The sequence below is a fragment of the Octopus bimaculoides genome, chromosome 4 (assembly GCF_001194135.2).
Source record: "Octopus bimaculoides isolate UCB-OBI-ISO-001 chromosome 4, ASM119413v2, whole genome shotgun sequence".
Taxonomy (NCBI): domain Eukaryota; kingdom Metazoa; phylum Mollusca; class Cephalopoda; order Octopoda; family Octopodidae; genus Octopus; species Octopus bimaculoides.
Window position 1 is genome coordinate 82,407,996 of NC_068984.1, and position 11,963 is coordinate 82,419,958.

An 11,963-nucleotide genomic window follows, 5' to 3' on the forward strand; every position below is an offset into this window, starting at 1 on the left:
ATATATATATATATAGGAAAAGCAAGCGGTTGTGAAATGCTGAAACAAAGATTTCTAATATATAATAATATTTAAAAATTGTTAGATTTACATTACAATATATTACTATACAACAACAAAAGAAAAAAAGACGAAGAAACTTACAAAGTTAACCTTTAAAGTATATTTACTGTCAAAATATTTTTAAAATTCACCTGGTCTGTATCTATATATATTTACACACACACACTTATACGTACGCAGTGCGCTTAATATAGTGAAACAGACACGTGCTTTAAGTAAGCAGTGTCTAGAAAACTCTAACAATCTATTTTGCTTAATCGTTAGAAAACAATTTTTATAATTCTCTTCGTAGTGATGAGGAGCGTAAAAGTCTCAACTAATTATTTTCTTTACGACTTTAAATTTCTGTATGGATTATATGTACATGCATACACAAATTGTTTGTTCATCGTGGGTATTCATTGATGTGGATAGGCTATAACGCTTTCCCTATTTTGCTAATATACATAAAAATAATAGTCATCGAATGTCACAAAACTCAGCTTTTTAATTTTTTTTGTAGTTCTGAATTTGGCAATGTTTTAGAATGTAGAGAACTCTGTTATCTATTCTCTCCTTTCCCCAGGATGATTTGAGTAAAATTTGGCTGTTGTTTTTAGCGACCTAATACAATGGCCGACAACAGCCTTCAATCAGTAGTGTGTCCCCATGTTCTATATGTATATGTATATATATATATATATATATATATATATATAATATAAAAATAAAGATGGATAAATGAGTTGTAATATACGATAAACTATATTTCTCGTATGATTTTATGGCTAATTGTGATTTAGTGTTTATATTGTGTACAGTAAGTCTCAATCGTGGCTTTATACTGAAGGCATGTGTTGGATGGCGTGGTGTGTATATAAAAAAACAGAAGTCATTTAAAGAATTGATAATTAATACTTTCTCCTTTTTCTTTTTTAAAGCTCTTAGTATTTGATGCGTGATTTGTGTCAGTTTGCATTGCAAGGTACCAACAATTTGATAGTGTGGTTATATATATTTTAAATATATATGAACATATATGTTACGCAAATCGTCTTCTGTTTTTCTGTGTGGTGTGTAGATAGTGGTTGTTGGTCTTTGTGTTCCAAAATTAAACAATAATTAGTTGTTTTCTCAGGTCAACTCTTTTTTAAGGTGTTTTTAAGGTCCAGATGGACAATATGTAATACTACGTTGTCCTATGTTCCTTTGGTCGATTTGAGTAAGGTTTGTTATTTCTAGCAAGGACCACATTTAGGTTTGTGGATTTTATAGACGTCTCAACGTTGTGCTAAGCGTCAAGAAAAGCGCACGAGTTTTATTTGTAATCTTTATTCTTTTTACTTTCACAAAACACCATACGTGTTGCATATCAATTTGAAGTATGGAAAACTAAAAATACATCAGAATGATAGCAATATATCTATTTTCTGCGTCTTTTCTCTTCATTTTGCGATTAACGGCAATGTTCTCGTTTAAGAAGCATTTAATTTAGATGTGTTGCTGCTAGTTTGTTAGATAAGTGCCGTTGTATTCTATGTATTGACTATTTTTATAGTCGCTATTGCACTTTTAATCGACAGACATGAAAGTCAACATCCTTATATAAGAATTTGTTAATTGAAATTATTTAATTATTCTTTTAGTTATAAACGTAATTTTATTTCGGAAAAGAACTTGAAAGGGAGATTGGTTTAAAAATTAAGTTAGGCAATAATTTTAAATATGCTTAATATTCAATTAAAGTTCTGTTCGAATTCGATTTATATATGAACAGCTCTCATCATCACTATCTGCAAACCTGGAGCATGATCTCACTGTGACTCACTTTCTATCTCCTGTGTCAGAATTGCTCAACACAGGTGTTGTATATTGATGAATCACTATTTTATTAAAGTATAAATATTAATAAAAATACAACCTTTTAAATTAAGTTGTAATATTGTAAAATGTAAGCATGTATCTATGATTTGGTAGACTTCGTTATATAACCTGCAACCTTCGAGGCCCACGTTGTATTTCGGTTTTTAAGTCTTTCACATTTAGGATTTACAATATTGGGTAGTATAGGTTAAAAATGTCGAGTTCAATTCCGTTTATTAAAAAAGATCAGTTGTATGTCATGTGTAAAAGAGTAGGAGCATCCTTCGGATAAATTAATAAATAAGATGTTGGGCATGGCTTAGCAATATCATTATACTTGAGCCAAAGACGAAGCCTCCGGGTAGGTGCGCCACTTGCTAAAAATAACAGCCAAACTTCCCTTTCGTCTTTACTACAGTAAAGGCGCCTTTGATCACGGGTCAGTTCAGAGTTGACCTGACTCTAAGCATCTAATTTAGGTCTAATCTGACTTTGCTTTTCATTTCTTTGTGAAGAATTTTTTTCAAACTTTGTACTACTACTAAAGTTAGTGTATGTTCAACACAAGTTTTTTTTTCTGTGGGTTTGTGTGTGTGGATTTCATTGTCTATAATAGTGAACGTTATCCACAAATACATCTTTAATTTTACTGTGCTTGTGTCTTCTGTACAGTTCACTATAAAATGTAGGTTATGGTACCTTATTGATATTTTGCTCCATATCAATTCTGATCAGGCTGACATATGAATGACATTCCAACTGTTATGCTGTCTTTTTCTAATGGTACCTTATATTAGATCTGCTCAAGATAGCAGCCAAATTTTCAATTCATACTACACTATCTTAAATTACATTTTGGATAAGTTGGTAGCTAAGTACATCCTGTTCTCATTGATAAAGAGCTATCTAAAACAAACTGCCATTATCATGGATTTAACATCCTTTCATTTTTGGGACATTTGATTGGACAAATGTGTAATAAAGGATACTGACAATTCTATGTCAAACTTACTATATCTCCTTCCGCAAATCTAACTTCACTCTTCAAACAAACCAAATGCCTTGTCATTGCTATTGTCTTAGGTCAGCTCAACCCTGATCTAGATTATGCTGTTTCTTAAAGGATATCTAGGACTACATTATCTAAGATGTTATTTCTTATTTATGAAGGCCTGTTATGATTTATGTGAGGTTCCTGTGTTGACTTATCTCTCCTGTAGGAGTTTTGTGGGGAATTTTCATGATCACATTGAAAAGTAAACATTAGAATTACAAATGTGAACTTGTTAGAAGATAATTTCCAGACAAGGCACATCTAATTTTAGATGTTCTTAATCAGTTTACGTCATTTATTTCATTTTACTTTACAGAAAGACACAAGTTACATAACAGATACTTGAGGTAGTGGTGGTGGAGGTGGTGATGTCTGATACTATTCTGTATTATAGGTCTGCAGTAGAGTTTACGACTAATTATCTTAATGGTGTCTTGCCTCTAGATATCCAGCATAATTCCATAAGTTCCCTTTGCTTTCTGTGGCATCAGGCTTTGAACGACCTTTGGTAACTTCACTGAGGAGTGCTACATGCTCATCATAGAATTTTGTTGAGAGTATTCAGGTGTATTCTGTTGCCTTTTAAGACACAGCTGTATGGTTAAGAAGTTTGCTTCCTAACTACATGGTTTCCAGTTCAGTCCCACTTGTACCTTGGATAAGTGTTTTCTACTGTAGTCATGAGCTGACCAGCTTTGTGAGTGGTTTTGGTGAAAAGAAACTGAAAGAAACTTGTTGTACATGTGTGTGCTTGTTTGTGTCTCCTTGTCTTGATATTGTACAGTAGTTGTAAATGAGCATCACTGTCATACAAGCAGTATCCTTCATTTCCAATCTTCCATGAAAACATGTCTGGCCATGTGGCAGTATTACTTTGCTTGGAAACATTTGAGGATTGGTGACAAGAAGAGCATCCAACCGTAGAATATCTGCCTGGACAAATTCTGTTTGATGGCTTTCTTTCAATTTTTCTTTACCAGATCCAATCGCAAGGCTTTGGCTGACCTGGGGCTATCACTTGCACAAGTTGCTGCACAAAGGAACTGAACCTCAAATCATTTGATTTGGCAGCAAACTTCTTTAACTACACAGCCATACCTGTGCCTATTGATTGATTAATTTTATGTTTAATATTGATTTTCTTTGTCAACTTTGCCTGATGGTAAACAGCAGCTTAACAGCTGTCCTTTAATTTCTTTGGTTCACTGCCATAATGGAACTTAACATACAGTTTTGAACCATTTGTGTAAACCTGGGTATTTGGCTTCACTCTGTTTCACATGCAGGGTGAGCTTATAAATATAGTAGGTTTTCCAGTTTCCTCTTGGATTTCAGTTCCCAAATGGTTTTTCTCTACTTGAGAGAGCTGTCTTAGTGTTCCATCTCTTTACTCTGGAATCTCAGCAAAATGATGATTCTCTGCTTGAAAGAACCTCATCAGCCTGCCTTGTTTGGCAGAATCATTCATTTCTTCTTCATTTAAGTTCACATGCAAACATTGAGCTCAACTTTTTGGTCCTAGTAGTATTTGATTTAGTTGCTTTTCGTTCCCTTTGCCGTTATTCTTTTTTGCTGCCAACTAAAACTACATACTCTAGCAGCTTAGAGTACAGAATTTAAAATTTTAACCATTGGCCCAAAATGGCAGCATGTGTATCATTTCTTTAGTATAAATTTCAAACAGATTTTAATTGCATATTCCCATAAATGCAAAATGGAAGTAGAAATTTCATGCAACAAACATCATGTAGATATATATAAAAAGTCTGTTCATTTTGTTTATTTTTCTGTGCTAGCATGGATTAGACAAATATGTATTATTGAGGCATTATTTTACAGCAGAATGCCCTCTCTGTCAATAAACCTTCCCTGGTTGTCAAGTAAGGGGTCTCTTATTCCATATGTCTTTGAAAGCACAGAGCCTGTGGATGGTTTATTGGAAAAAATGACAGTAAATTTCACCACTTGTAAGCTCAGCCCTTTTTCATGTAAAGCATACAGGATATAAATATTTGCACAGATACATGTACATGTATACACGATGTCATAAAGGTTAAAATTTCATGCAATGAACATCATCATCATCATCATTTAACATCCATTGTCCATGCTGTTTGATCAGGGCTGGCAAGCTGGAAGGCTACACTAGACTACAGTCTGATTTGGCATGGTTTCCTAACACCAACTTCTCTGAGAGTGTAATGGATGCTTTTATGTGCCACCGGCACAGGTGTTATTTGCACGACACCAGTATCTGCCACAACTATGATTTCACTTGGCTTTATGGGTCTTCTCAAGCACAGCATAATGTCAAAGGTCTCAGTCATTTGTCATTGCCTCTGTGAGGCCCAACACTCAAAAGGTGCTTTTCACATGTCACCAGTATCAGCCACCTTACCTCCGTGAGGCCCAATATTCCAAAAGGTGTTTTTTTTTACATGTCAGTTACATGACACTAGCATTGACCATGACTACGATGTCACTTGGCTTGACGAGTCTTCTCAAGTACAGCATATTGTCAAAGGTCTCGGTCACTAGTCATTGCCTCTGTGAGGCCCAAGGATATATAAAAGTAGTCTACAAAGAATTTAAATTTGTCATTTTCCATTTCATTTGTTTTGATGTTCATCATTTCTAATGGAAATATAAAATGAGGATGTAAGGAAGAGGCTTTTGAAATCAATGCCTAAAATGCTAAAATATTATAGTTGTGTTAAATTGGACAATCATACAGGATAATTTATTAATCAGGTCATAAACAACTGTAATGGATCTAACTTTAATTTTCCTTATTTGGAAATGCAGCACAAATTGACTTAGATTCTGATGCAAAGACAAAACAAAGAACATGAGGGTTGGTATTTTATAAACGTTTATTAGCATACAAAGAAATTTTTAGTGGGTTAGACTATCTTAACCCATTAGTTAATGAAGAATTTAGTAAAAGTAAGCTGGTGTTTGAAACATAAATTAGCATGAAATTTTGGTGAGTTTTAATTTAGATCACTTTATAACAAGAAGTTTCTATCATAAAACCAGAGGCAGTTTCAGATTGGTTAAAGGTTAACCAGTTAATTAATTAGTCTTCTGGAGATTTTTCAGATGCTGTTATAGGCCTTGTTTTGCTACATCCTGGAAGCAGTATATTAATGGGTTTACCATTTTAAGTACACAAAGTAGCTGTATGGATACCATTTTGACAATTTTATTATTAAAACGATAAGAATAATTTTTGATGAGTTTATGAATCTGAGAAATCCTAAAATTATGTAACTTTAAACATTTTTCATTTATATCCAAAACCCCACCCTGAGGTTTAGATAAAGCTTATTTAACTTGAAGTTATAGAAACAAATTTAAAATGCAAATAAATAAAGAAAAACATTTTTAGTGCTGAGTTACCATCTGAGTGTTCAACTTGTGTACAATGAAAAGAGGATTTATAAAAGTGTGCATGTGTGCACTCACACACACATTTATTTTTAAGATATTTTAATTAAAAAGAATTTTTTTTTTTTTTTACAGTCTTCCAAACTGGCATGGTTGGTTATCCAGAATCTTTAACAGATCCATCTTACAAATCTCAGATCTTAATTCTTACATACCCACTAATTGGTAATTATGGAATCCCAAGTCAGAAAAAAGACAAGAATGGCCTTCCACTCTGGTTTGAGTCAGCTAAAATACATGCATCTGCCTTGATTATTGGTGCCCTTAGTGATGACTACAGCCATTGGAATGCAGTTCGTTCTCTATCAGATTGGTTGGCTGAAGAATCTATCCCAGCTATTTGTGGTAATTTTTGTTTCATTTTCTATATAAATAATTAGTTTCATGATCAAAGTTTGTATACTGTTTTTTCTCTTTCTTTAAACCTTTGTCTAAATGCATCACTTTTTCTATCTTCTCTTTGTATTTCTCTATCTCATTTTTATTCTGTTTTCTTTCCTCCGCTTCTAGTTAAAAGAAATTAGTATATTTACACCGAAATATATTGTTTGTTGATGAAAGATATATATATATATATATATAAATGTATACATATATATAACAATTTAACAATTTTGTCAACTATGCCAACCATAGACTACAATCTTAAAAGAAAGGCAGTGGTTTTTTATGCATTGATGAAAGAAATCATTCTTATAACAGTGTGATACAGATGCTAGTCATATTGACAAAGATGGTTAATGGAATCAAATGTTTGATTCTCATTTCAAATATTTCTAGTATATCATTTGCCATTTTCTGATCTGCTCAACTCACTATATACCCAGCATCATCTTACAGAGGTGGGAAGGAGGATGTACTGATGTCTAATTGTAGAGGGAATCTGTGGGAAAGGTAGACCCAAGAAGAAGCAGGATGAGGTGGTGAAATATGAGCTTTGGTTGTTGAGTTTCATGGAAGTGATAACCAGTGACCAAGGCTTCTGGTGATTTGCTGTGCTTGAGAAGATGTATCAAGCTAAGTGAGATCCTGGTCATGGCTAGAACCAGTGACATGTAAAAGATGCTTGTGATAGTGACACGTTAAAGGTACCCTTGCTGGTGACGCATAAAAGCACTCAGTACACTCTGTAACTTGGTTGGTGTTAGGGAGGGCATCCAGCCATAGAAACCAAGCCAAAACAGATGTCTGGAGCCTGGTGCAGCTCTTCAGCTTACCAGCTCCAGTCAAACCATCTAACCTATGCCAGCATGGAAAATGGACATTAAGTGATCATGATGATGCTGATGATTGAAATTGCAGTTAAGGCTCTTTGGTATGATTAAATATTTATGCACAAGTACTAGATGTGAAAACTGGAAAGTGACAAACAGTGAAGAAAAAACAATGGACAGCTTCTAATTCACATGCTAAAAGAGAATACTCAACATCAAGTGGTTGCAAAGACTACAAAATGACACAATTGAAACAAGAATGGGCTTCAACAGGGTCAGTGACGAAATAAGACGCAGACACTGGAGCTGAATTAGGCATATCCTCAGAAAAGATTGAAAAAGCGATTGTATAGTTGCACTAAAGTGGCAGCCTGAGGGGGAAAAGAACAGCAGAATGCCCTAAAACCACATGGCGAAGGACCATTGACAAGGAGAGGCGACGGGAAAAGGGGAGAAGGATGTAGCAAGCAGGCTTTAGGGTTCCAACTCATTCTATGGTATTTCTTTTGCTTAAGCAAAATCTGAAAAATGTATAAAAAAAGATAAAACTTGAACAAGGAAAGCTGTTCTTTCATATATATATATATATTATATAGTTTGCACCCACTGCCTAAGTCGGCTGTAATATAGTATATATTAAATGCATTCAAGCTGAGACCACCCATTCTCATCTTCAGGAAAGGTGTGACCCAGATTACATTGTCCAGTGTGCCTTTTTTTAAGAGTCTGTCCTAAGATTTTTTTCTTTTCACAGGTATTGACACCAGAGCCCTGACCAAACGGATTCGAGACAAAGGCACAATGTTAGGAAAGGTAATTGATCTATTTATTATTTACATTTGCTGATGCCAGTGCTATGTGACTGGCACCCAAAAAGCACTGTTCTAAAGTTTTCATATGCCATAAAAAAGAAAATTTGAAAAATTAAGAATTTTTTACAACCCCACTCCCTGCCCTCAATTGTTTCTGTTTAGCAATTAAAATATTGGAGAGCCTGAGAAGGTCGTTGCTGGCATTTATCCACAGTGATTTATAAAGATTGCAGAGATGTACTTGCATAGCAAGTGACTTGATCTGAGATCATGTGCTGAAACAAAAACAGTTACAGCATAGATGTTTGTAAGCCATTCAAGAACACACAGAAACCGTTAATTTCATGGCACTACTTAAATACAGAGGTCCCAATGCATCTATGTAACAATATGAAGGGGAGGGTTAGTTTTAGGGTTGGTTAGGGTTTCATTACATGTCCACACAGCATACATTTAAAATGTTTTGTATGTAACACCTGTATTTAAGTAATACCATTAAGGGACCTCTGTATTTAAGTAGTACCAGTTTCACTTCAACATTAGAATTTCATTTGTGTCAAAATATTTTCTTTTGAAACCACAACCTGTTCATTGACAAAACTTTGCAAAAGTAATGCAGCATGAAATTGTATCAGTGAACAGCAAACACACAAACACACATTCATTGCCTTTCGTTTGTGTGTATGTGTGTGTGCGCAAGTGTGTCGCTGTTGAAGTCGCTCGTGCAACTTGTTTGTGTGCATATTGGTTTAGTGGTACAGAGTGCATCCAATAAATTAATAAATTACGTATACATTAATAGAATAAACTGTTGGTTTTCCAAATAACAAATGAAAACTTTAGAGAAAATGAGACTTTGCAAATGAGAATGGAATACTCTGCAGTGAATGCAATGAATATTTGAATTTGTGAATTGGATGCAGTGAATATTTAAATTTGCGAGAAATTGGAGTTCAAAAAATTCAAAAAACTTGAGTAATCGAAATTATAGGAAATTTCTTAGAACAGGAATTTATAAAAAATATTTCCAGACGGTCAACCCATTAATTGCTTCCTTTTAGTAATTTTAGTAATTGTTGCATACCTAATTTTGTTGGCACTCCGTCGCTTACGACATTGAGGGTTCCAGTTGATCCGATCAACGGAACAGCCTGCTCGTGAAATTAATGCGCAAGTGGCTGAGCACTCCACAGACACGTGTACCCTTAACGTGGTTCTTGGGGATATTCAGCTTGGCACAGCGTGACAAGGCTGACCCTTTGAATTACAGGCACAACAGAAACAGGAAGTAAGAGTGAGAGAAAGTTGTGAAAGAGTACAGCAGGGTTCGCCACCATCCTCTGCTGGAGCCTCGTGGAGCTTTAGGTGTTTTCGCTCATTAAACACTCACAACGCCCGGTCTGGGAATCGAAACCGCGATCCTATGACCGCGAGTCTGCTGCCCTAACTACTGGGCCATTGCGCCTCCAAGCATACCTAATTAATAAGCGGCTTTTCCCATTATAGTATAGATACATAGTGCACACGCACATACATATCTTAATATATATTCACGTGTGCACACACGCACACTTTTGTCGCATATAATGTAGATGCATGGATACACAATATGCTTCCGTGTATTTGGAATATAAATGCACCTAATTACATCAGTATCGGAAGAGTTTGTTAACCATGTCAATGTGGAAGGAGGATGTTAATTCAAAAGTGGAACAATTTTGCATGCACACACTCTGTTTGTGCATATATACATGTATATTTAATTATACACACACTCATAAGTGAACAGACATGAATATAGGATTTTCGAGCGAGATCGTTGCCAGTGCCCCTGGACTGGCTTGTGCGGGTGGCACATAAAAGACACCATTTCGAGCGTGGCCGTTTTCGTGCGGGTGACACGTAAAAGCACCCACTACACTCTCTGAGTGGTTGGCGTTAGGAAGGGCATCCAGCTGTAGAAACTCTGCCAAATCAGACTGGAGCCTGGTGTTGCCATCCGGTTTCACCAGTCCTCAGTCAAATCGTCCAACCCATGCTAGCATGGAAAGCGGACGTTAAACAATGATGATGATATATATATACATGTATTGGTGCATACATATGTGAATATAGATAAATGTACACACACACACGCACATCTAAGTATATATATATATATATATATATATACACACATGCACACATATCTAAATATATATGTACACACACACACACACATGCACAAATATCTAAATATACATATATAAACTCTGCCAAATCAGATTGGAGCCTGGTGTAGCCATCTGGTTTCACCAGTCCTCAGTCAAATCATCCAACCCATGCTAGCATGGAAAGCAGACGTTAAACGACGACGAGATATATATATATATATATATATATATATATATATAGCAATGTTAATTCTCTAAATGAAGTATTAACAGTAACTGCACGATAAAGTGTAGTATATTGCCACTTAAGTGTGGCTGACCCCTAGGGGTGGATGTTACTGTTGCTTTTAGCCCCAGGAGGACATCTCCTCCAGCTGGCTTATCGACACACGACTGTGTCCTGTTTGCCAAGGGTAGTTATCCCTCTCACCAACATCTGCAGCACGAACGGATCCGGATTTCAGGGTTATTTCCCTTCGTCGGCGTCCGATAGCCACATATACATGCACACGTATCTAAATATAAGCGGACTTTAAATGATGATGATACAAATGTACACACATCTAAATATATATATATATAAACAAGATATAAGTTAGAGGGTATGCAACCATCTAAGTGATAGACGTATCTGTAAGCACTCCTGGTGTATTAACTCACTATGTATAGTCCTAGTTATAAGGTATATGGTAGTAGGTAATTTAAAGGTAAAACCGTGGTTTAATATATAGAAACGATAAGAAATGGAGCAATAATTAACAATGAGAAGTGGATCATTGGTGTTTAAAAGTCGTTGTTTAATTGTATTTGGGACCATTTACAGCTGTTTCTGTTCATCAAATCAGTAAATTTACATTTAATAAACATCTTCAGAATGATTAGAGGGAAAAGAAAGGCAAAGAAAAAGAAAGAGTTCGTTAAATCTTTAGTTAAATCTAAGTTAGTTTAAGATTACAAAGGAAGCTCTTGTTAAAAACTAAGGATGCTATTTAACGTTTGTATGACATAGTGTATACATATGGGCTATGTAAAGGAATAGTAAACAGAGTTGAAAACTACATAAAAATTATTAAAATCAATAGAAATTATAACATGTAAGTGTGTCAGTAGTCTAGCTTTCAAGTGAATTTATTATATGGAATTAATTCCCTAGTGTACTACGTAGATTAAAATAGATAGTTTGGTTAGTTATTAAACATAAGAGGTAAATGTAAATTTACTCTGATTTGATAAATAGAAACAGCTGTAAATGGTCCCAAATACAATTAAACAACGACTTTTAAACACCAGTGATCCACTTCTCATTGTTAATTATTGCTCCATTTCTTATCTTCTCTCTCTCATATATATATATATATATATATATATATATATA

At 34.9% G+C, this 11,963-nt stretch overlaps 1 protein-coding gene across 4 annotated transcripts in view; it reads left to right on the forward strand.

Moving 5' to 3' along the window:
- Positions 1–11,963, forward strand: part of LOC106882594 (CAD protein) — a 98,584-nt gene that overhangs the window by 962 nt on the left and 85,659 nt on the right. For all 4 annotated transcript variants that reach the window (XM_014933327.2, XM_014933329.2, XM_014933328.2 and 1 more), the window contains exons 2-3: positions 6,485–6,754; positions 8,378–8,436. In XM_014933327.2, coding sequence (XP_014788813.1) covers positions 6,485–6,754; positions 8,378–8,436 — 329 coding nt within the window. The remainder of the gene's footprint in view (positions 1–6,484; positions 6,755–8,377; positions 8,437–11,963) is intronic.